The sequence below is a fragment of the Odocoileus virginianus genome, chromosome 23 (assembly GCF_023699985.2).
Source record: "Odocoileus virginianus isolate 20LAN1187 ecotype Illinois chromosome 23, Ovbor_1.2, whole genome shotgun sequence".
NCBI lineage: Eukaryota > Metazoa > Chordata > Mammalia > Artiodactyla > Cervidae > Odocoileus > Odocoileus virginianus.
The window spans coordinates 21,174,466-21,201,550 of NC_069696.1; the positions used below are offsets into that span (position 1 = coordinate 21,174,466).

The 27,085-nt window shown below is 38.4% G+C and overlaps 1 protein-coding gene across 7 annotated transcripts in view; it reads right to left on the bottom strand.

The window, feature by feature from the left end:
* The window catches only part of EPS8 (EGFR pathway substrate 8, signaling adaptor), a 195,295-nt gene that overhangs the window by 10,715 nt on the left and 157,495 nt on the right, over positions 1 to 27,085 (bottom strand). For all 7 annotated transcript variants that reach the window (XM_070453675.1, XM_070453674.1, XM_070453676.1 and 4 more), the window contains 6 exons: positions 25,676 to 25,824; positions 22,487 to 22,670; positions 17,239 to 17,372; positions 13,935 to 14,034; positions 12,286 to 12,429; positions 2,139 to 2,361 (listed from right to left, as the gene is read on the bottom strand). In XM_070453675.1, the coding sequence (XP_070309776.1) occupies positions 2,139 to 2,361; positions 12,286 to 12,429; positions 13,935 to 14,034; positions 17,239 to 17,372; positions 22,487 to 22,670; positions 25,676 to 25,824 (934 nt within the window). The remainder of the gene's footprint in view (positions 1 to 2,138; positions 2,362 to 12,285; positions 12,430 to 13,934; positions 14,035 to 17,238; positions 17,373 to 22,486; positions 22,671 to 25,675; positions 25,825 to 27,085) is intronic.

Here is a 27,085-nt window from a genome sequence, read left to right on the forward strand (position 1 = left end):
ATGCACACAGGCATAGTTATTTTTGCTGCACAGAAAAAGTTCGTCATTTTTCCAAAACTTCATTTTTCCATTAGTTTCTTTGGTAAGGTCAAGATATAGATAAGAAGGTAATTTAAACTTTACTATACTTCAGTTGAGAAAGTAATGTATAAAAGTAGGTTTGTGCTTATTGTTTTTAGCCAGGATTTCTAGAACAATTAAACAGTAATAGTTTCAGTGTCTTCTTTTAAAAAAACTTTTAATTTATCAAGAAGGACCACAATTGAATAGATGGGGCTATGATTTACTGAGATAAGAACCTGAATCTCAAGCATCTGATCCAGCTATAAAGTTAATAGTTCCAAGACATGTATCTGGATGTCAGAGATGAGATTTCACATGAAGATGAATTTTCGAGTTACTCCAACAGTATAAATAATATTGAAAGTAAAGAAAATAGAGTGATCATCTACAGTAAAAGTATGTTTATATGAGCAAAGAACAGAATTCAGAACTAATTATATTAAGCTAGTGTGATTTTGTGTGTGTTTGTGTGTGTGTGTATACATACCATATATATGATAGGGACAGAGTAAAGGGACAAAAGAAAGTGAAAAGTGTTAGTCGCTCAGTCATGTCCAATTCTTCGTGACTCCACGGACTGTGGCCCATCAGGTTCCTAAGTCCAAGGAATGCTCCAAGTTAGAATACTGAAGTGGGTAGCCGTTTCCTTCTCTAGGGTATCTTCCCTACCCAGTTGTTGAACCTGGCTTTCCCACATTGCAGGCTTTACCATCTGAGCCACCAAGGAAGCCAAGTAGGTGCTTAAATAGTTAATCCCACTAGAGGATTGTAAGTAAAAAATATGAGAGACCCCTGTAAGTTAATGGTTACTCAGGAAAGTAGGTTTGCTTAACTGCAAAACCAAGGAGGCATGCTTAACATCAAAACCATGCAATAGAAGCATGAGACGTGTCCCAAAACAATAAAACAATGGTGGCATGAGACCCACATCCTGCCCCGTGAGCTCAGGAAGTCAGTGATCCCTAGGACATGCTCTCTGCACACATAAACAATAATCTGTGGACCGAGTTTCACCAGGCAGGGACAAGAAAACTCCCTTGCCCGACCTGGAGGAGGAGCTTATGATGGAAGCATGACGTCCACTCAACAAAGACAAAGAAGTTCTTCTTCCCCTCCTGATGTTTCCTTTGATCAGAAAACTGTAGCCCAGTGAGTTCTTGAGGCAAGGCATCTCTCGCCCACCAGTTCATAAGCCTCATAAGTGTCCTATTCTCATAAATCACTTTTTATCTGTCTCTTTGCTTCTCGCTGAGTTATTTTCTGCACTGAGACATCAAGGACTATGGTACACATGTAGGCTTCCTGGTGGTTCAGATGGTAAAGACTCTGCCTGCAATGTGGGAGATCAGGTTTGATCCCTGGGTCAGGGTCAGGAAGATCCCCTGGAGAAGGAACTGGCAACCCAATCCAGTATTATTGCCTAGGAAATCCCATGGACAGAGGAACCCGGTGGGCTAGAGTCCATGCGTTTGCAAAGAGTCAGATATAAAAGTACAGAGAAAATAATTATATTGTTGAAGGTCTCATGGCCAGCAAGTGATGTTTCACTATACAGACTCAAGTCTGTCTGGCTTCAGAGTCTGCATTCAGCCACCACAATATATTGGAATGTGTGTAGAAATACACACATTAGAGAGTAAAGAGGACTTCCTGTTTCTTAGAATTACTTGGAGGATGAGAAATGAGATATAAGGGACTTTGCAATCAATGAAGCACCATGCAAGTATAAAGGACTATTACATATATTTAATAATATTTATTACCAGCAGAGGGGCTTCCCTAGAGGCTCAGTGGTAAGGAATCCCTGCAATGTAGGAGCTTCGGGAGACACACGTTCAATCCCTGGGTTGGGAAGATTCCCTGGAGGAGGGCATGGCAGCTCACTCCAATATTCTTGCCTGGAGAATCCCATGGACAGAGGAGTCTGGTGGGCTATAGTCCATAGCGTCGCAGAGTTGGACATGACTGAAGTGACTTAGCATATACCAGCAGAAACAACACCCCAAATTTTTTACCTAGTAGTGCTTTTAATTCACAGGAGAAACTGTGTATTTTTCCCTCCCTGGGAAACTTACGGTCCACAGGAACTTGTTTCTGTCGCTGGCTGTCTCGCACAATACTGCCACCACTGTCGCTGGAGCTGCTGCTCTGACGGGCTATGTTCGCCGGGATCTTTGACGCCGGAATAGGAGCTGGAACGGAAGGTGGGAGGGGGACAGTGACAGGAGCCGGTGCTGGAGGAGGTGATGGCGCAGAAGGAACGTCGGCTGCTCTTGGGCCATACTCCATCCTTTGTTTCTACAAAGAAACAAATAATTCATTCAGAATTGTGAAGATATAGACCTAGGCTAGGAAAGTAAACTATACTTTGACTGGATGTTGTTGGCTATTTATTTGTAAACTTACTTGCAGATCCATAGCAAATTTGTGGGTGCGTTAATGTACACACACGCACACATATAATCCTCCAATCCTACATGATGCAACAATTATTAAAAATTACTTTAAAATATTCTACACATTTGTTCAGAATCAAAATGTAAATTCAGCAGTCAAAAGTATATACCAATAGCAAACAGGAGTACTAATGACAGTAATAAATGACAAGAAAACTAAATTTGAACCAGGAATCATACAACAGCAGGGTAGGCAAAAGATGTCTGATATCAACAACATAAGGCATTAGTTACTCCTTATTTTAAATGCATGTTTTATTCAGAAGTGTTTAATTCTGTTGTTTCCAAGTAATTTGCTAAAAAGAGGGATAATATTTCAATAGATAAAAGGACTATGCTTTAAAATAAACAAATTTAAAATACTGTTAATTTTTTCAAACCATAACCTTTTTGGCCATAATCTTAAAGCTAATTGGTTAAATTTCTTGTTAAGTGGTGAGGGTCATGAGATAATCTTTAATTAAATGTTTAAGACTACGTCTCAAAAGCATATTATTAGGAAAAAAGGTCATGTGGGGATTTGTATTTTAAAAGGTGGATGTGACAGAATATATAACTTTCAGTAATTTTTAAATGATTTAGGCTATTATAAAATAATATTTATATATATATATTCCCTATTAAACTAAAAACAATAGTTAAAGCTTTAAACAAAATAACAGATAATTGTATTAGAATAAGTTCCAAATTCACAAAAGGCAATTTTTTGGATCAGATCAAAGCTACAGAGCAATGACTTATAATTTAGGTAGAGTTTAGATACAGTACTGGCACAATTTTAATTATTCTGAAATTCAGGATCAGCCAATAAAATACAAAAAGCAAGCCTTTTGGTAATCTGGTTCTTTGGCTAGAAGAGTTTTTAAATTTCTAAATTGGCCCAAATATAAGGCAGTATTGATTTTAAAGAGGCCTTCCCAATTTCCACAGAGATCAAAATTATCAAAACACACACCACACACATTCATCACTTTTTCTTACTTAAGAAACAACACACCATCCTCAGAGGCACCTTCACAGCAAATGAGTAACACCTGTGGAAACCAGATGGGGACGCAGCACTGGTTCACTACTGTCTCTTTAAAAGCTTCCATTCACCCAACCGTGGGTAGGGGAGGTAGGAGGGGTATGAACCAAGGATGGGAGAACTGAAAGAAGAGTTTATCCTGCTGCTGTTTCTTGGAGGGAGATGGGAGGGCGGAGGAGTTAAATTCACAGAGCAAGCCATGGAGTTAAATGGGAGAGAAACAGACTTTGCTGGCCCCTCCACATCCAAGGCCTGGAAACATTTCTAACATTTGATAATCAAATACATTATTATGATGATGATGAGCTAAAAAACAGCGTTCCTATATTTGGGCCAATAAAATATTTCAAGCAATCAAAATACAGCAAACATCACAGACGTGTAACACTTAGCACACACCAATGTCATCTGATTAATGTATATACAGTATTCCCTTGACAAGAATGTCCTCAGCACATGATTTCATCAAAGGTTAGTGAATTCTCACGTTAGGATTTCAAAAGTGTCAGCATTTAAATGATTGCTTTTAACGCTTAAACAAACCAAAAAATGCTATCAGCTTCTGCATTCCATGGTATGATTCACATTTTTCTGCTTTCAAAAAAACAAGAACAGCTCGTGTTTTGCTATCCATCAAATAATACTGTGAACAACTGAATACCTGTGTTATTGTCACAATCAAGCCTGCACACAGGCTCGCCAAATCTTCTGTGCCTCATTTCAATCATCTGTCATTGCTACATAATACAACTTTATCAGTATAATCTATCACTGGCTTGAACAAACAAAATATATATATATATATATATATGTATGTGTGTATATATATGTGTATATATAATATACAGAGAAACCAAAGGAAAATGTTTCATGAATTAGGTTGTGAATTTTACTTACTTGCATATTTTCCCCTTTTCATGGTCCTCCTACCTGCCTCATGCTTTTATTCCTCATGGAATAAAAAAGGGATGGGGCGGGGAGCAGTTTCCTTAAATCATTACAACCTGTTCTGAAACCAAGGTGGTTTTTCCACGGAAATGGCTAAGTCATCGTCCATGGGAAGGAAAGAGAATCAGGCCTGACTCGTGAAATCCCTGTTCTCTCTCTGGGCCCCCATCCTCTCCACTGTTGTCTACTTACCACCCAGTCACTGCTCTTCTCCTCCTTCCCCTGCTTCCCGGTTACTTCTGGTTGGAAGTAGAGAGCTGATGGCCCATCAACTTAATGGAAAGTCGTAGAGAGTAGAACTCTACCCCGAACTTTCTTCTCCTGAACCAAGGGTGCTGAGTCTCCAAACCCAAAAAGAAATCTTGGCCAACCATTCCCATTTAGCCTGGGACCCTCCCAGGGTTAGCACTGAAAGTCCCACATCCCTTCAAAGCCCTCGGTAGTGAGCAGACAGGGATGATGGGTCACCTCGGTGTGGCCCTACTTCTCTACCATCATCGGCACTTCCTAACTCTTGCCTGTTATCTCCCGCAAATATATTTCAAGTTCCACTTGAAACAAGATATCTCTTGAGTTTTTTTGTCTTTCTCGGAAAGTCAGAATTGCTAGATTCCATGGAATATGTTGGCTTCCCAGATGGTGGTAGCGGTAAAGACCCTGCCTGCCAACGCAGGAGAGGCAAGAGACTAGAGTTTGATTCCTGGGTCGGTGAGATCCCCTGGAGTAGGAAATGGCAACCCACTCCCGTATCCTTGCCTAGAAAATTCCATGAGGAGAATGGCAGACTACAGTCCATGGGGCCACAAAGAGCTGGACATGTGACCGAGTGACTGGGCACACATGGAACATGCACTTTCTATTTATAATTAAGTCCAGTGAGTCACTTTTCTGTAGCAACTAAAGCTAAGTAGAAATTCTCAAGGATTAAAGAAAGATTTGTCAATAAGTTCTTGATTCATGCAAGATATTGCTTCAGAGGGGAAATTATGCAAGCAAGCCCAACAAAGCCATTAAAATTGAACTGTTCTTAAAAATGGATCTACACATTTTTCCCCCCTCTAAATTTAGTCTCTTTGGCATTCTACAGTGAAAACTAGGCACAGCTGGAACATTTGGAGGGTGTTAAGTCCAGAGATTGAATCCAAAAAATTACATCAAAAAAGAAGTGCCTTGAGGGAATAAACGTGGGTTACCTCTGACAGCTCGCCAAGTAATTGCTATTAGGAAAATGGAGCAAATCACATCAAATGAGAAAATTTAACATAGGAGATGGAAAATAATATCAATTATACTTCACATCAAATATCACAGAGTGTGAGATAATTAGCTTTTGACAGTAAAATTACCTGCCCACAAATCAACCAGAGAAAGAGCCTGTAAATATATAATTAATTTCCACCACTATCTAGTCATATAAAACAAATTATATAGACTCACATTACAGTATAAACAGTGTGGAATATTTCAGTGACTATTTGTGTATCCAAGTATTGTGTTTTAAAATACTAAGATAAGGGTTCATCTTATAGTTCATGAAGAATACAATTACAATTCATTACATGTAAGACTAATTCTTCTTATAAGTTGCTTTACAAAAGGAAATACACATATATCATGGTGTGTCTTTTAGCAAGTTGAACTTGAAAGCACTTAAACAAAATTTTATAATTTTGTACACATGCATGTTGGGCAGGAATTTCTATATACATGGAAAGAGAGCGAGAGAGTAGGTATTATTCAAATTACTGAAAGAAATATTTGGAAAAATTTTCATGCATGAAGCAGAATAAAAGTATCTAAGACTATACACCATCCCAGTGTAAAGACCATGCCTCTACTTAATAGATGAATAGCGTGTTCTAAGATTAACTTCAAAAAAAGTTTTAAGAACTGAATATTATTAGGAAGCTGGTCTGCTGGAATGAATATAAAGACATCTTTGGTAAATTTTTCCTCTCTGTCCAGCAGTATCTGAATATCAGGATTGAGCCTGAAAAACAGAGCATTCATAAGAGGAGCTGAAATTAGTAGCACATTGGTTTAGTATTCACCTGGAGAAAACATCTCCACTTTTAATTTAGGGCTACTTAAACATGTATAGAATATAAAAGAATTTTATATCTAGACTGGATTCTCGAGATCATGAAACTTGGCCCCTTCCATTTCACAACTCAGCAAACTGGAGCACAGAAAAATAATATATGAGTAGCTCATGGTGCTCAGTATCAGAAAGACAAACAACCCAATTAAAAAAAATGGGCAGAAGACATAAACAGACATGTCTCCAAAGAAGACATCAGCTCAGTTCAGTTTGGTCGCTCAGTCGTGTCCAACTCTTCGCGACCCCATGAACTGCAGCACGCCAGGCCTCCCTGCACATCACCAACTCCCGGAGTTCACCCAAAGAAGACATACAGGCAAATAAACACAAGAAAAGACACTCAACATTGCTTATTATTAGAGAAATGCCAATCAAAACTACCATGAGATATCACCTCACACCGATTAGGATGGCCATCATTCAAAAAATCTATAAACAGTAAATGCTGGAGAGGATGTGGAGAGAGGGGAACCCTCTTGCTTTGTTGGTGGGAATGTAAATTGATACAGCCACTGTGGAGAATAATATGGCGATTCCTTAAAAAACTAGAAATAAAAGACCCAACAATCCCACTACTCGGCATATACCCTGAGGAGATGCTTTCTTTAAGGTCACACAGCTACCCAGGGGCAGAGCCAGGACTAGAATCCTCATCGACCAGGACCTAGACGGGAGCTGTTTCCATCATACAGCACCTCTTGCTCTGCAACAGAGCAGACAGGGAAACTTTCTGTTGAACTTACTGGACTATAATGACCAGACATTCAAAATTGCATGCATCTTGGTAGGGTAGCACATCTAAAATAATAATAAGCAGAGACTTAACAATTAATAATAAATAAAAGAGTTCCTCAGTCAAGCCTCTGAGGATACTGGAAATAATAGAAGGGCAGGGGTTGGTTTCAGGCTTGGCATTCAACATGAAAATATATATCGTGGAGATCAGACTTATGGACACAGGGATAGGTGAGGAGAGGGTGACATGTATGGGGAGAGTAACGTGGAAACTTACATTACCATATGTAAAATAGAGAGCCAATGGGAATTCGCTGTGTGGCTCAGGAAACTCAAACAGGGGCTCTGTATCAACCTAGAGGGGTGGGATGGGGAGGGAGATGGGAGGGAGGTTCAAGAGGGAGGGGATATATGTATACCTATGGCTGATTCATGTTGAGGTTTGACAGAAAACAACAAAATTGTGTAAAGCAATTATCCTTCAATTAAAAATAAATTTAAAAAAATAGAGATATAATATACAGCATGATTTTAAAAAACCTATGTCGGCAAAAGGGTGATTCTGGTAGACAAACAGTCCAAGTGTGAGATGTCAGGAAGTCAAGTCAGAAGACCTAGAGGAAACTTGATGTGGCAAGTAGACGCCAGGAGGGCAGGAAGCATCCTGGAGGTCCATGTGTTGCCCAGCAAAAGTAAGCCAAAGGCCTGGAATGCTCGATGACAGCATTTTCATCAAAAGGTAGGTCATTTACGTTCATTTCTCCATCATCTCTCAGGAACATTTACTTCTTTTCCCCAGTGGTTTCATCCAACCTTTTTTTTAATGTCCTGCATCTTTTATAAATTCTTTATTACCTCCCTTCCCTTTAATTTTAAAGCTTTGCTGAAGCCATGGGGGGAAACACTTTCGCTGGGAACAGCTGTCTTTACAGAGAGCTGTTAAAATTCACTCCAAATGTGAGGATCTTAAGCAGCCTGGACTCGCGGGGACATCAGGTGGCAACTCAACAACTATTTCAGACTGGTGCCAGGTACAAGCATCCCTGCCAACAGCAGACACTCTCTACCCAAAAGTGTGTGAACCACAGGCAATGGCTGTTCTCACGCCCCTCCTCTAGCAACTGCCACTAGTTATTGATTGCCCCCAAAATTTGTTTGGGCTTTTTAGGAGGATTATATAGAAAACCTGGACAAACGTTTGGGTCAGCCCACTATATATACTTATTTACAAGAAATGTAAGCATATGAGAATAACAGTCCTAACACTATGTCTTTTAAAAATTCAGTGCCTTGTAGATGCTGCATGGGCTTCCCAGGTGACTCAGGGGTAGACTTCGCCTGCCAATGCAGGAGACTCAGATTTGATCCCTGAGTTAGGAAGACATCCTGGAGAAGGGAAAGGCTACCCACTCCAGTATTCTTTTTTTTTTTTTTTTCACTCCAGTATTCTTGCCTGGAGAATTCCATGGACAGAGGAACCTGGTGGGCTACTTCCATGAGGTTGCAGAGTCAGACACGACTGAGTGATGAACACTTTAAGCTTTCACAGTGAACACTCTATGTCTATGCAAAACAGGGTATCAATCTTTTGTAAGCACTAATTTCCCATGTCAGTCAAGTATATCAGAGCGTGGGTTATGATTCTAGAGTTCCAGGGCCCCATCCTGGCTTCATGCAGCTGTGTAATTGTGGGCAAGTTTCCTCTCTGTACTTAAATTTCCTGATACATAAAACGTGCCTACTTCACAAGGTTGATGTAGAAATTAAATATCCTAGTATTTGTGAGGTCCTTAATGGACATGGCAGATAGCCTGAGCATCTTTCTGTGGTACAGAGATTTAGAATGTTTTCATAAGAAGTTTCTTTAAATTTCTGTAAAATTTTGCTATCACTGAATGGACAAGACAGGGAGAAAAGTGTCAGTCACTTCTGAGCAGAGAGAGGGTCACTGCTCCTGATACACAAAGTAAGGGCAAAGCCAGGGGAGATGGCCTGGAGACTTGATTCTGGGCGGCAGGCTTTGATAGAGGATCTGCTCAGTGCTAGGATTTTTGTCTTTCTCTTCATCAAGTGTGAGATGCTGGCACCCAATAAATATTTGCAGGGTGAAAGAATGAAAGATGAATAAGACACAGAATCCACTTTTGATATGTCTGTAATCCAGAGGCGTTCTATCAGATTAGGGTGTTAGGATTACTGAAACCAGTAATATGGTGGCATCTTTATTTATTGTCATTCTAAAAACAGCTGCATAATTTTTATTTAGATACCTGAAAGTATCTGGTAACACTTGTAGAGATAAAATAACTGGCAAATATTTCTGAGGCTGTTTTTCTTTTCTTTTTTACTCTATCTAGTCACTTTTCACTGAGTGTGTTACAAGTTCTTTGAGAAAAGGAATTCTTTCAGAGTCATATTTATGCCAGATAGCAGATTTTCAAGCTTGCTTATTAAAATTTTACAAGATTCTGGTGGTTTTGCTGGGATCAGATCTAAGTTTTCAGGGGGTGTTAAAAAAAATAGATTGTTTTTAATACCTTTAAAAGTGGTGCTTCCAAGCTAAGCGCACACGCACACACGCACAGCTTCTATCCACATTTCTATGTCCTTCGCCACATTCAGAGCTATATCCAGAAAATTTCAAAAGACAGTCAGATAGTGTTGAAAAGTTTAAAAGGAAAACAGCCCAAACAAGCAATCCCTACAAGTTTCTATTTACATAAAGTAGCCAAGCAAACTCCTGAAACCCATGAGCACTTAAAAAATTTCTTGGTTTTGCCAAAGTTGACAAAAAATATCAGCTGAGGCTCTGTTCAAGGAAGGAGAAATAGATATTATGTTCTCAGAAAGTACTCTACCTATGATATGTATTAATAGTTTGGGTTCAGGTTTAGACAGAAGCAACCTTTAAACAGAAAGTCAACTTATGGCCCAAGCCAGGAATCTGAACTGAAGAAAAAGACAAGACTGAACAGTAAACAGGAAAGGGTAAGAGAGGTTAAACTCCCCAGGAAATCTCAAGTGGGCAAAAATACTTAGAATTCACATTTGTGTTTGCAAGTTTTAGGTGTCTTATTTTACGGGAGGTTGCCGTTCCTAGCAACAAATCACACAAATAAAAACACATTTGGCGAAGTGTTTCTAACATTTTAGATATAAAATCTGGGCTTCTGTTCACATACAGCAACTCAGGATATCCTTTGTGAATAGTGCTTCTTGTTGTTTACCATGAGTTAAATATCAAAAACAGTGCTTATAACATGTACACACTGCTATATTCAAAGTGGATAACCAACAAGGGCCTCCTGTATAGCACAGGGAACTCTGTTCAATGTTATGTGGCAGGCTGGATGGGAGAGGAGCTTGGGACGCATGTATACGTATGGCTGTCCAACATTGTTAATCAGCTCTACCCCAAGACAAACAAAACAGTTTAAAAAACAAAAACAGTTGCTATAGCTCAAAGGGTATACATTCCATCACTGGTTTAGGCATACACTCTAACATGTTTAAAGCATTCAGTCAAAACCTCTATAGGAAAGAACACAAAGAATTGATATTTACAAACCAGACAGAAGCCTGATTTTGGTCAGGTAATCACATCACAAAATCAGAAAAGTAAGAACTTAGGAGAGAAAAAAGTATTAAGACTCGATTAGAAAATTCACTTCAAAAATCCATGGGAAACAGAGTAGACCATACCTTGAATAACTCAAACTCCTTCTTTGGCATCAAGAGCTAATGACAAATGATGAACATAAAATAAGTACATGATACATAAGCATAGCAGGCCAGCCCAAACATAAGCACAGCAAACAGGATTCCCACTGCCATCACTTTAAGCTATCAAGATACATAAATTGTATATAAATTTTATTTTAAATGTTTGCTTGATTCTGGAATTCCAGTAAGATCAAACGTCTCTCCGGATAACTGTGGGATATGTACTGGGCTTGAATGTTGTGTGAAGCCAGAAGTCCTTACGGAATGATGGTAACAGCACGTGACCATAGTTCTAGGCTTGGACAACCTGTGTTTTACTAAGCCTAGGCATGGAATTTTACTATTTCACTGCGTATTCTACATAGTTTCAGCTTCCACTCAAATCTGTGACACTATTATGCAGTCAGATGTGACCTTTTGCTCAAGATTCTGAAAACGAAAAGAATTTTCCCGGGGCCATGGGAAGGTAGTCACCGCGGGTTCAAAGGCTAAGCATGGGACAGTCAGTCGGTCCATTCCATCTCTGCTGACAGGTCTGACTCTAGAGATCAGGTCACGGATTCAAAAGCAAATGGTGCTGGCCCAAGTCTCACATGATTACCAAATGTGAAGAAAGATAATGGTGCTAAAAATTGGGTGGAGGGTCTGCCATGTGAAGGTAGTTTTTTAAAAGGGATTAGGATGCGATAGTTGGAAGGTTGAAAGCAAACAGACTATAATCGGTCTATTCAGAGGATGAAAGCAAAGTCTGGGGAAAATGAGCTGGTAGACACTCCAACCACTGTCTCAGTACCATCCTCTATCAGGACCCTTGGACAGCGGGGCTCTGGGTAAGAGTGAAGAGGCAGAAATACTACTGGGTTGGCCCAAAAGTTTGCTCGAGTTTTTCTGTAACATCTTAAGGAAAAACCCGAATGAACCTTTTGGGCAACCCAATATTTCTCCAAATATCAAAAATATTATATGGTAGAAAAACACAGTATTCAGAGAAACAGTCACTGAGATAAAGACCTTAAGCAATTGTCTGAAGAAGTAAATCAGAAAATATATGTACAATTCTTCCTTATGGCCCTAGCCACTGTCCCAGCTACCTAGGGAAAAAAAAAAGTATAAATTATACAATCAATGAAGTCTCAAAATGACTAGTACATAAAAAGTATTTAAGTTCTGTTGAGGGGCAATGAATCTAAAAATTTGAAAAAGTTAAATTTTTGCTCAAAAATCATCATTACCTGTATGGTATGCGTGTAAGGTGGATCAGCACGCCCTAATCCAGACTCTGGAGGTCTCACGATATCCAAAATGTTATTTGGCACAAATCCAGAGTCTCCACTTGCATTTCGAACTTTCCACCATTGCTTCCTATCGTCAAGGATCTGTCATCATGCAAGAAAATAAATATGTCATTTCTGTACCAAACTAATCTATGAAGGAAGTTCAATCTTTATTCTTAGACTAAGCAAATGGTTTCATTTCTAATACACTGACTCAACCCCAACATACTGTGGGTTAAGTGATTCTCAGGAATTACACTAAGAATTAAAATGACTAATATAGAACAGGTATGGTACCATTTCACCCCCAGGTCCATATTACTTTCCAAGAATGTTTAACTACTTGTGGTATCAGAAGTGTTTAACACGAGTCACTTGGAAAAGGTCTATTGTTTCCACCATTAGAACAGACAGGAAATATATCAAAAACATTTTTTTTACAATAACTATTATGGCCTGGCCACAGTATATATTAAAAAAGATGACGTCTCAGTTATAACTAAAGAAAGGGATTTTGGTCATGGTGGATTATTCCCAAAACCATTAGCACACTCACTGCTGGGTACATTTGTGCAAGGGTACTAAAATAGGAAGGAGGAAATGTTTTCTCTTATTAAAATAAGATGGTGTCCCACTACTGGGCATATACCCTGAGAAAACCATAATTCAAAAAGATACATGCAACCCAGTGTTCATTGCAGCAGCATTAACAATAGCCAGGATACAGAAGCAACCTAAATGTCCATTGAGAGATGAATGGATAAAGAATATGTGGTACATATATACAACAGGATATTAGCTGGCCATAAGGAGGAATGAAATTGGGTCATTTAAAATGATGCAGATGAACTCAGAGTCTGTCAAACAGTGAAATAAGTCAGAAAGACAAAAAATATCATATATTAATGAATATATATGGAATCTAGAAGGATGACACTAATGAACTTATTTGCAGGGCAGGAATGGAGATGCAGATGTAGAGAATGGGAATGTGGACACAGCGTGGAAGGGGAGGGTAGGACAAACTGAGACAGTAGCGTTGACATACACACACCATCATGTGTAAAACAGATAACCAGTGGGAAGTAACTACACACACCGGGAGTCCAGCTTGGTGCTCTGCGATGACCTAGAGGGGTGGGATGGGGCGGTAGGAGGTAGGCTCAAGAGGGAGGAGACATATACACACACACACACACATAGCTGATTCACATATAGCTGATTCATTTTGTTGTACAGCAGAAACTAACACTGTAAAGCAATTATATTCCAATTAAAACAAAAGCAAAAATTATGGTACATCTACATCTGAAGTGTTAATCAGCCTTGATTTCAGAAAAAACAAAGGCCAGAAGAGGGAAGAGGCCAAAGTAAGCCAAGAAACCCAACCACATTCCCCACAAAACAAACACAAAAGAGACAAATCAGATACCCCTTCCTAAGCAGACACAGGTATCTATAGTATGCTGTATCCTTGGAAAGGTAAAATACACCAAAGAATAATTTCTTGACCTCAGCATTTCTTTGAGGAAGGTTTAGATATATACCAGAAAAGGAAAACAATAAGTTTACTTTATTAAGAGTATAAAAAGGCAAAATTCTATTACCTCTAAGATATCATCCTTTTGAACGGAGAGCTCACTGTTGTTCCTTGCCACAAAGTCATACTTGGATTTGGCATATTTCTTGGGTTGTAGATCATAATTTCTACAAAAAGAAAGAAAAAACATGATTGCCCTGCTAGCTTTTTCTAAGAAAAACAGAAGTAAAATGCTAAGGCAAGCCAATTTCTACAAGAAACCATTTGGACAAGTTATTTAGATAGTAGTTATTTTATTATACCTTATAGAATACGAGAACTAAAAGAAACTGGCGATTTTACCATTAAAATGAACAAACTATGGCCAGGGTAAAAATAAATAATGCAAAATCACAAAGCTAGTTAGTGCAAAGCCAAATCTAGAATGCAAATCTTTGAATTCTTTGTCCATTAAATCTAATATCCAAAATACTGGATATTGTTTTGTAAATCAGCATTTCTACCATGAAAGGGCCAGGATAATGATCAATGTTATCATGTGTCATAAAATTAAAAGAGACTGATGATAATTTCCAACTGTGGTAATTTAAATTTTATGTTGATTTCACTGATTCAAGCAATGACTTCAATTCATTAACCAAATAACTGAAAACATTATGACTAAGTGATAATTTTTAGGAAATCTTTGTCTGGTTATCTAAATTGCAAAGGAAGGTATGGGTTAAGTACAAGACAAATAACATTACTTATTTGTTAATTAATTTACTATAAACTTATTATAAGAGTAAGAATAGTTATATTTAAAAAAAATTTTTATTTTGTATTGGGGTATAGCCAATTGACAATGTTATGTAAAGAACAAAAACAACATTATATATATAGTTTTAGGTGAACAGCAAATGGATTCAAGACATAAATATACATGTATCCATTCTGCCTCAAACTCCTCTCCCATCCAGCCTGCCACATAGCATTGAGCTGAGTTCCACGTGCTATACAGTAGGTTCTTGTTGGTTATCTGTTTTAAATATAGCAGTGCATACATGTCCATCCCAAACTCCCCAACTATCAAGAACATGAAAACCAAACACGTCCTTTAATCATTAAATGACAATTAACAGATTTAACAATGTAATTTTTAAATGCTTTTATATAATATAATAAAACCAGACATATAAACAATATACTAATATTTTCATTGCAATGATGAAATAATAATTTTATTTTAAAATTAATTTTACTCCCTAATCTTCTCCTCTATTTACATTCCCACGTTTCCTCATATATCTCTGTAAGGGAAAAAGCATGAAGGAACTAAAGATGCTTGGTCATTCTTCCCCGGGGAAGTGGCCATTCAGCTTGTTGCCCGCCTAGATCGTCTAGAATACTGAGTCACAGCAGGGCGTGCAGGACAGTCTTTGCTATTTTGTACATCTTAGAAGTAACTGCCAGCATGCACTTACAAAGTGCTTTAGAATTTACATCTTTGTGGTTTATAGTTTCTTGCCCTCTATAGATTAAACATGGGTAAGACACTGACCATAGTCATCAATCTGAAAATCACACTTGGCAATTTTTTAGATGTACCAATGCTTCTTAAAAGATCTAGCATGTATCAAAATGTATGGTCTCTGTTTCTGATTTGGAGTAACAGATACACACCTGATATAGAGTCTGCATATAGAAATACACACCTGACATAGAGCAGACACAGAGAAGGTAATGATATGAGACTTCTAAAACAAGCCATGAATTGCTTTTGAATAGCAGCAAACTACAATCCCTCCAAGGTGAGGGTTCTAAATTCAAAAAGTGCTTTCCCTAACTGACACTATAATTTTACTGAAGAGTAAATATACTTCATATGGTATTTACTGCATTTCTGGCATGTAGTAAGAGTTTAAGATTAATAATAGTTATAAAAAAAAAAAAAAACCCCAAACCTCTGTATTACATTTCAGACCAAAAAACTTTCAAACAGTTTTTGCAAGAATGATGACAAATTTTCTTAGCAACATCAAAGATCCAGGTGTCTATTAACTATTCAGCTTCTGTTATAATATGCCCAGCTGAGAGACTGGACCCCTGAAGATAACTGAAATATTCAATTTACTCCTTTAAAATATTCTTTCTCTGGCTAAATATTGACAGTCTTAAGGTCTCTATACTTGAATATCCCTTCATGGAATTTCCTTCACTAATCTGAAATAACTTCTAGAATAATGACAGCTAAGACAGAGAAAAAAAAAAAAAAGGAAAAACAAAATACTAGGCTGAGGAACAAGTTACTCAAGAAGAATTTCAATGAAATAATTTTTAAACTTCAAAACTGATTTTCACCTGTATCTACTAAAAATTGAATCTATAATTAAAACTTCTTTCATACGTTGACATTTTCAAAATGTATTACTCATTGCTGACTTTTCTTTGTACTCAATTTAACATGCTACTAGTGCCCTTAGAATAATAACTGTATAATTTCCACATCATTTTACTCAAGTGTTACCTCTGTTATCACTCCTGACAAAAAAAAAATTTTAAACCCCACCTTCTCTAGATTCTATTAAGGAAAAATATATACTGAAATTAAGAGTGTCTAACACTCATAGTAAGAGATGCTTTGAGATAGGAAAGTACTGGGGCCAGCTCTCTACCCCACTTTATCTGAATGATCATTCTCTTATACCTTTGTTATCAACATTTCACCTTTTCCTTTCTCTTATGTACATGGGTTATCTCCATATAAACCTCACATGCAGTTTACATTGGAAACAAGATTGAAAAAGTGAACTTATTTCAATTTAATTTGTTTCTTTCCCATCTTAATTCTCCATTTTTGCCTTTACTGATTTTTTTGAGAGAGGAAATATGGGAAAATAAATGAAATATGAAACTAAAGAGTAAAAATGAAATACAGAATGAAATGGTAAATAAGGCACTGATTCTATTTAAATATTCAGTTTATATTTAGTTTAAATACTTCTATCTAAAGGAAGGTTTGTTTGTTTTTGCTGGGAGAGACAAAGATAGAAATTATTTCCTTTAAAAGTTACAGAGCTGGAAAGAGTCTTAGAGACCATCTGGTACACACTAGAGAGTTTCAAAACAATTCTTCTTAATTCACAGATTCTGTCAGAAGCATCTTTTATAACATGGAAAGTCATCCAATGGCATTTGCGCTGTTAGAATTATAGACTGGAGACCTTGCTCACCAAAGCCAGCTCTACAAAGGAACAGCTGAAACTTTAACAGATAATTACTAGACGGGAAGCTTAAAGAAGTAGTGAACAATGCAGACACTGGCACCTCCATCTGTGTTAAACCAGAGATAATCATCTGCAGCTCTCCAGATGAGGCCCATGAAAAGTTACCTATCTGTGTGGCGAAGAGGAGTTGGCTTAAAAGCCACAGCAGCCTCCCCCTGGTCCGAATGGGGCCCTCTTCCATAAATGTTATTGAATGCCGTGTACCCATCGGCTGAAGGATACTCTGATGCACTGGAGTGCTGAAAGACAAAGCAGAGAAGATTAAAAAATCACACAACTATTTGAATGAGCGCTGGCATCAGTTAGCAAGAACCATCTACACTGTGATCGGTTTCATTTTCAAGTGATTGACCATTACATGTTGATGGATTATGAAACGGGAGGGTGATATATTTTTGGCAAAAACCTACCTATAATAAAAAAAGGTAATCAGTGCAAAGACTAAATCTTAATTCCGGAAATAACCAGGTATAAAAACAAGAAATTCTTTCCTGTGTGTGCGTGGCTCAGTAGTGTCTGACTCTTTGTGACCACATGGACTGTAGCCTGCCAGGCTCCTCTGCCCATGGAATTTTCCAGGCAAGAATACTGGAGTGGGTTGCCATTTCTTATTCCAGGGGATCTTCCCCACCTAGGGATCAAACCCACATCTATGTATCTCCTGCATTGGCAGGAGGATTCTTTACCACTGAGCCATCTGGGAAGCCTTCTTTTCTCTGAAATTTCAATAATAGGTGATTTCGGTATTAGGCAGACTTTAACAGCTTGTATAAAATAAAACTGGTTGAAAACCAACAATACTAAGACTCTTAATCTTTGCTTCATATGTTTAAGAAATAAACCTTTAACACTCTACCAAAGGAAATACTACTGCAAGAAAATCATCTGAACTCTACACATTAAAATTATACTACTCTCTATTCTTGTTTTTAAATGTACATGGGCACTATGTTTTTTTTTTAAATGGCAGCACTATTATCAGATTTACTGTTAACAGAAACCCAGAAAAACATTGATCTTGACAGCCAATAGTACAGGATAAGAAAATGCTGCAGTCATTTCCTTTTACGTTAACACAATGCGGACATGAGCATTGGGCTACTAAAAGGGAGAACCATTGTATATGAGTGCCATTAAGCAGCACAGCTTGAAAGATATGTGCCCCCCCAAAGCAAACAAAAAAGCTCATCTAAGGACACTTGTACTGTTTCCTTATATAAAATGAACTGTGATAGCTATTCGAGGTGGCACTAGTGGTAAAGAACCTGCCCGCCCACCTTGCGGGCTCTAGACCATAGGGTCTCAAAGAGACAGACATGACTGAAGTGACTCAGCACACATGCATGCACATGGTAACTGTACAATAGACCCTAAAGCATTAGAATTCCTTGGCTATTTTAATTGTTTATGGATTCACTGGGACAAAACATTTGAAACTGGGAATGTTTCCAAAAAGTTTTGAATGCATCTTTACTATAGTTAATTCTAGTGACTAAGTTGGTAGGCATAGGGCTAAGTTCATCCACCGACAGAGGAGGTGAAGATGTCTCCAATGGACTACTGCTGATGTCAAAATGCCCATTTCATGTAACTCCTGTGGAATATTTATCAGGATGTTGCATTTAACATACAAATACAGATAAACAATTTTTACCATTTGAATACCGTAGCTTAAACCATCAACAGAGTGAAAAGGCAATCTATGAGATGGGACAAATCTCAGATACAAATGTATCTGAGAAAAAAATACAGATACAAATGTATCTGATCATGTATCTGAGAAAGAGTTAATACCCAAAATATATAAAGAACTTAACTCAATAGCAAAAAGCAACAATCCAACTAGGAAATGGGCAGAGGAACTGGATAGACATTTCTCCAAAGACATACAAATGGTCAGCAGGTATATTATGTAAAGGTGTTCAACATCACTAATCATCCTGGAAAGGGAAATCAAAACCACACTGAGATATCATGTCACACCTGATAACAGCTATTGTCAAAAAGACAAGGGATAACAAGCATTGGTAAGGATGTGGAGAAATGAGAACCCTTGTGCACTGTTAGTGGGAATGAAAATTGGTATAGCCAGTATGGAAAACAGTTATGAAAGTTTCTCAAAAAACTAAAATAGAACTTTCATATGATTCAGCAGTCCCACTACTGAGTATAATCTTGAAGAAGATGAAATTAGGAATTCAAAGAGAATTCTGAACCTCAAAATTCACTGCAGCATTATTCATAATAACCAAGATATGGAAAGAACCTATGAGTCCATTTCAGATGAGGAGATAAGGAACAGGCGGTATGTGTGAATATACAATGGACTATTATTTGGTCATGTAAAGGAAGAATCCTGCCATTTGTGACAACATGGATAAACCTTGAAGACATTATGCTAAATGAAATAAGCCAGGCAGAGAAAGACAAACACCACTTGATATATGTGGTGTGTAAAAAAGAAAAAATCAAATTCATAGAAACAGAGAATAAAAAAGTGGTTGCCAGGGTTGGGGGATGGGAGAAATAGGGAGAGGTGGGTAAAAGGGTACAGACTTTCAGCCATAAATAAATAAGGTCTGAAGATCTAATGTAAAATGTGGGGACTACAATGGATAACACTGTATTATATAATTAAAACTTGCTAAGAGTAGAACAGAAATGTTCTCCGCAACAGATAAATATGTGAGGTGATGGGTGTGTTAACTAACTAAATGGAGGGCAGGGAATCCTTTAACAATGTATACCTACATCAAATCACAATGATATAGACTAAAAAGCTCATATTTTTATTTGTCAATACACTTCTACGAAACTGTAAGTAAAAAATAAAATAAAGAACAAATGGCTTAATTTAATTCAGTATATCATTTCCGTAGGAGCGAGCACTGGCCGTAGATGATCAGGCCATTTTTATTAAATGCTATTATAAAGGGGAGAGTTGAAGAAACAAGAACCACCCACACCTTCTGCCTGGCTCTGAACATGACAGTGTGGTCAGACAGTATGAAATCACTGGTTTTGAGAAGAATGGGGAATATTAGCAGGGAGGAGAGAAATGATGACAATTCACTAACTGTGATAACTACACAACATAGTTCAGGCGGCTGCTGGTTTTGAGGAAGGAAAGAAGCTGAGTATCGCCACCCATATTTGCCACTCCTCATCACCTATGCCTTTCAATCCAAAACAAAATCACCAGATCCTGAATCACCCAAGTCTTATCCTGAGTGCCTCTACTACAGTTGCACTAAAGTATAATAAAATCTCTCTTCTGGGGATGATTGCATTTTATGCATTCTTAAATCACCATTACTTTAGCCTCTTTTCCAACAAAATCTTAAGGCATAAAATCCCCAAGAACTGCTAGCAGGTGCTTTTCAGTTCCTTTTTTTTTCAAACGTCTGAATAAGTAAGTGCTCAAGCTATAAAATGGAAAATAGTTTACAATGGGAAAATGATAACTCATTACAAGGAAGAATTCTCAATAATTCTTTTAAAGATACTTATTCACTGAGAGTAGACAAACTTTTACACTGGAAGCCAGGACATATTACTCTCTCTTTAAATGCACAAAATGAAATAGAACTCACAAAAGTGAATTTCTGAGGCATACATTATTAAATGGGATAAATTTTCTTCTTTAAGATCTGAGGACTGTAAGCAGAAAATTTCTATGATTTGAAAATACTCAGCTGTAACTATAGCAACAGCAAGTGTATCATAATTTCATGACTGATTACATTTTTTTTCCTCCAGAAAAGTTACCCTTTACGAGGAGGGAAAATTCATTGTGATGAGGTCTGAACTATAAAATACAGCTAGGGACATATGTCTGCTAAACAGGGCCAAGAACTGTGAGGTCATCTTTTTAATCACGCAATTAGAGGGAAAGGCGGTTACAGAATTCACCCCAACCATTATCTGCAGCCAGAGAAAAAAACAGAGTAGAAAGAGATTATTTTCAGAGTAGTATTTTTGCTTTATTTATAAAATTTCAGAATTTAACCACTCTTTTATAACACTATGGCTATTGTGCAAAGAATTGATTTTAAGAAATTTAATTTATATAAATGTTTCTCCCTAAAAGTGAGGATTTACTTTGATTTGCTATTTCATTCCTTGATATCACAGTTGCCACACTGTAAATACCCACAGGGATCTGGGAAAATTAAGGAATTCAATAAAGGAAATGAACAGGACTTTTGAGGAGGATCTAGCCATGAATTTTGTGTTTCTCCTTCCAACTAGACCTCATTTGTTTAACTCCTCGGGTTCCAATCATGCTATTTGATTTGGTTCCACTTTAAATGGTGTTTAATTTTCTGTCATAACAAGAGGAGTCATAGAAAAACTCATTTTTAAGGAATGTGAAGAGACAGCATACCCAATTTGAATTCCTCGATCCACTCTCCCAATAAATTACAGTCTAAAGTCTACCAAAGATCATAAAAGATACAATAAATTTTATGATATCCTCAGAGTGTAATAGTGGTATAAGTCATCCTTTGGACCTAGGACTTGAGTCCAGCAGAAGCTTTGGCCTTCTAGCGAGGCTGATAGAACTTGGGAAGGCTTAGTATGAGGCCAAAAAATAAAATAAAGAAAAATGAGGCATTCAGGAAAGAGCAGCTTGGAACAGGCTTAGAGGTCCTGGGTCCAAGGGACTGTCTTGAGGGTCTGACGATGGGAGAGGAACATAGGAAAAATGAGTCCAGCTGCAGCAAGGCATTTCCCTGATAAGGAGATGAAGTACAGAGTCCAAAAGATGGGATCATCAGGGCTCAAGAGCCCTGGCATGAAGGGCAGGGAGGAGAGCCAGCAGGCTGGGAGGGGTGATACCGGCTGGGTTCAGGCTTCACAGGGAAGCAGAGCAATTGTCACCATGACAACGAGGTGAGAGGTATCTGAGAGCAGCAGGACACTGAGTCAGTGAGTCGAGGACAATCTTCAGGTCAATAAAGTGAGAACTCACCATCAGAATTACATGAGAATGCACAGATGACTGCACCTCCCTCAAAAGATGATGCCAAGGACGTCCCTGGTGCTCAGCGGACGCGGATCCGCCCGCTTGCCGGTGCAGGGGACACCACTTGGATCCCTGGTCTGGGAAGATCCCACGTGCGGCAGGGCAACTCAGCCCCTGCGCCACAACTACTGAGCCGTCCCGCCTCAACTACTGAGGCCAGTGCTCCACAACAGGGGAAGCCACCGTGATGAGAAGCCTCTGTAACACGATGAAGGGCAGCCCCCGCTCACCGCCCGAGAGAAAGTCTGCACAGGCATTAAAGACGCAGTGCAGCCAAAAATAAAATGTGTTAAAAAAAAAAAAAAGATGATGCCGAAAGACTACCTCTGTGGATAATCTCTTTGTTTCTTGCTTGCGATGATGTTCTGCTGCGTTTGCCACAGACTCATTCAGTTGAAAGAGATCTGGCTCCACGGATGATCCCATGAAGTTCAGCATCGGGGGCTCCCAACCACTGCGGAACCGAGGGACGTATGGTGGAATAAACTGTTCTTTTGGCCACTCTGCTCTGCAGGAGGACATTAAGACAGGTGAACAGTCTTAAGAAATTAAGAAATGCTTCTATGCTCAAAATGACCTTCAGTAAGGCTGGCCACACACACACAAAAACAAAAACAACAACAAAAACAATTCACACCTAGTCTGCCCTCTTTCCATCCAAACAGAGGACCTTACATGTTTATGATTATATTTAATGGTGATACATGAAAGGAAGGCCGAGTTCTACTTCATGATCTGCTTCTGCGACATTGCCTTAATGCTCCATCAACTCAACTTTTAACATGGACATAGGTCTTTGACAATTTGAGGAAAGAATGCAAAGCTAGAAGTGTGATGAGGACTTAGCGCATGAGGTTCTCCGAGCATCTAAAGCAGTTTCTGATCATCTTCTTCTTCTTCATTCCCCTCCCATCACCATGATACTTTCTGATATATATTTTTCAAAGGAGAAACAGCAGACAACATTCTTAAGGCTCATGACTTTTTAAGTTATGAAGTTTCCTAAAATGAAACAGATTACTGATTTTATATATTAAATGGATCAGCTAGATTTTCATCAGTAAAATCAAGTGAGGTCTATCTGTAATAAAATCATGATCCATTCATTATTTAATAACTCTGAGACTTATTCCTGCAAACTTTTAATCACTTATGAACCACAACAACTAAATGGAGAGACATTATTAAATTCTGCTAAAATATGTTGTTTATGTTTCACACATGACTTAATTCTTCAGGTTGTATTTCTACTATGATGAAGTGAGCTATCATTCAGATTGTTATGTACCTTTATGATTCTTTTTTATCTTTATGAGTTTTTAAGTCAGCATATTCATTTCCTAATACTCTAAATAATCAGAATAGGAAATGACCATTTTCTCAAGTCAAAAGCTAACAATATGAGTTCCTTTTGATGTAGTTTTCCTAGTAGTCATTAATTTTTTCATTTTGAGGTAGAACCCAAGACAAACTAAAAAGCCTAGACTATTTTAGTACTATGAGGTCTGATAAATTGAATAAAGTTTACAGAAAAAAATGAAAAGATCTCTACCTATGCTTACCATAAAATCATAATCTACATAAATCTAATAGATTTAAGAAATCTATTTAACCAGTTTTTACATAGTGTGAGATATATAATACATTCTATGTTAATATATAATAATATGCATAAACAAATTTAGATAATATTTTCAATATAAAAGCAGCAACAGCAGTGCTCTTTAAGAATGTTCTGCTTGGTAAACCACTCCATGTGTAAAGCATATTCCAACACAAGCAGTTGCCAAAGTCCAAAATGTAAGTGGGAAGGGTTTAGATATATTTCAATAGAAAAAAGGAGAAAAAGATACGAATTGGTCCATTACTTTTAGGCTAGCCTAAAAGCCTTAGGAAGACAAACTTCCAAGTGATCATATGAATGATTTACTCTACGCAGGGAGATTAATACAAAGACTGGAATAAATGAGGAGAGAAGACACTATTTAATCATATGTAATGAAATGAGAAATATTTTTGAAACTTGCTTGGCCCAGAAAACTCAAATCCTGCAGTTAATGATTTCTTTTCCACAGTCACCTTACTGACAAAACATAATTGTAAAATCATTCCCTCCTCTTTTCCATGTCCTCCACCACCACAGTTCTTGTCTCAGGGAATGTTGATTAATAAGTAACCTCTTCAGTTGCATTACTGTCCCAAGGGTCCTCGTACCTTGGGTGAATTTTGTCCACGTCACTACTAGACTTAATGACCAGACTGACCTTTGAAAGGTGTGGCTGTGTATTTGTCACACTCCCATTCGCAAATCTACTGGTTCTCCTTAGCATGGCACTGGGAGCCTTCAGACCAGCCTGGCTTATCTCTGTACACCTCATTCAGCACCATTCTTCCACTCCCTGTTCTCCACAATCCTCTACAACCCAAATCTGTACTCCAGCCAATTCCACACTCATATTCCATTCCCTTGACTGCCTGCTTCAGGCCTTCACTCACGCCACTCTCTCAACTGGACAGGCCCTTTCCCTGACACATGTCTGGGGAAATCCTACTAAGCCTGCTGAAAGGCACCTAAGCAAAACAACTCTGAACATCTACTCCAGGACGAGACTGCCTAGGTTCTCAGTCTAGCTCTGCCACTTATGAGTTGTTCGGCTTTGGGAAAATTACTTAATCTCTCTTGGCCTCAGTTTCCTCACCTGTAAAATAGGCAGAATACAGGGACCTATGTAAAGTGCATGGTGGAGTGCCTAGTAAACACTATATGTACACATATGATTATACACACGTATAACTAGTGTTATCATCTGATGATTTTAAATGCCAGCCCTTCTATGGAAGATCCCCTGGAGAAGGAAATGACAATCCACTCTAGTATTCTTTCCTGGAGAATTGCGTGGACAGAGGAGCCTGGTGGGCTACACAGTCCATGGGGTCATGAAGAGTCGGACGTGACTGAACATGACTAACACGTGGCTTCTTTGAAGGCTAACTGCTTTCCTCTCCAAACCGTCTTCCTGACAGCTCCATCTTGCCAAGTGACAGTTTTAACAAGTTTCTCCTAGGACTCATCACCTTACACTTCTGACTTCTCCACTAGACCTACAGCTTTTTAAGAATTTAGGCCTTCTCATCTACAACATCTACTCCTTCAAACATAGAAGGTTTTAATGAAATATCTCACTAGATTTGTGTACTAAGCAAACAACACTTAAAAGTCATTATAGGTGTGCTGTCCTTAGTCACTCAGTCCTGTCTGACTCTTTGTGACCCCATGGACTTTAGCCCACCAAGCTCCTCTGTCCATGGAATTCTCCAGGCCAGAACACTGGAGTGGGTAGCCATTTGCTTCTCCGGGGCATCTTCCCAACCCAGGGATCAAACCCAGGTCTCCCGCATAGCAGGCAGATTCTTTACCATCTGAGCCAACAGGGAAGACCTAGTAAATGTGCTGTGCTGTGCTTTAAAAAAGTTATTATAGGTACTCAACACTAAACACGTACGTATGTTTACCTGGTTTTCATCCAAGAGTCTCCCAGTGACATCCACAGCTGCCTCTCATCAGCACTGACTGTGTAATTTAAGAAATCGATGGTGTCCTTCGTCAGTAGGGGGCTGAGCACTGAACCGGCCAGCTCAGGACCTCCTGTTGCCTGCACCACCTAAAGTGGCAACAAATCACTTTTTAGCAAGAAGATGATGATTATATGTACATTTTCAAAATGTGTACATTTAAAAATAAACATGAAAAAAACAAGTGGTCTTTATACACTCCAATTAAATCTTGATCCAGATCAACCTGCCCAGCCCAATAGTGACTAATAATTAAAAATGAAAAGTTAATAGTTTAACAGTTTTCACAGAATCTGTCTATTGGCTTCACATGACTGTACATTCCCTGGAAAATATTCATGGTTACCCAGAGAAATCTCAGTCAGATGGTTTAACTATTGCTGCCTTTTAAAATATATATATATATATCTTTACTGGAAAATCTATTATGCCAAACTTGAGAAATACAGTTCTCGAAATGAATACACTAGGGAGAAACAAGGCTTGAGTTAACAGTCTATGACTGTGCCTATAAAGACATAAAAAAATAAAGGGATTCAGAGGGAAAGGTGAGAAAAGGAGAAATGGTCTTCTGAATCTACGGTATTGCTTCCCAGAATTTAATTCAAGAGAATGCCCTGATATAAAATAGATATCTTCATGATTAACAAATGCGAATAAACAGGTGCAACTTTCTGATAAGCAAAATGATGATAAGTAGATGTCTGAAATCTGCTCCAATGTTACTTCTAAGGGGCTGTTTCCTGGCTAAAGAATGGTAATCTCCTAGAGCAGAAACCAGAGCCCTTTTATAAAAATCTCACCTTCCTGGAGATATGGCACAAGAATAAAGGGATCTTTTTTTGAACGGCGCCAGACCAAGAGTGAATTTCTCTTCAGTCATCCTGGTGTGCTGAGCCTGCCATGCTGTTTTATGTCTGTGTCTCTGCACATGCTGGTTCCCAGCACCCCCAGAAGGCCCTTCCTCATCATTTTAGAATTCTGCTCAGGTCCCACCTCTTCTGAGAAGCCCTTCCTAACCCCACAGTATAACTCTGATGCACCCTGGGGACCGCAAGCATGCATATCAGTCACACATTTCACTGTAACATGGACCTTATTTTTCAGTTCTCCTCCCTTGAGAACATGGACCAAAGTTTATCTGACTTTGAACGGCAGAAGACACAAGGTTAGGGGAATGAATGAGAATGCATGAAAGAAAAGGTGAAGGATAAGGGAGGTAGCCAGACTCTTATTTGAGAACAAAACCTACCATGACAGCCTGGCACAGGGAAGTTTAAACTTCCAAGCCCTAGAACCTCTAATAAATAGGTAGCAATGACTAAGAGGGAAAGTAAGTAAGTAAAGAAA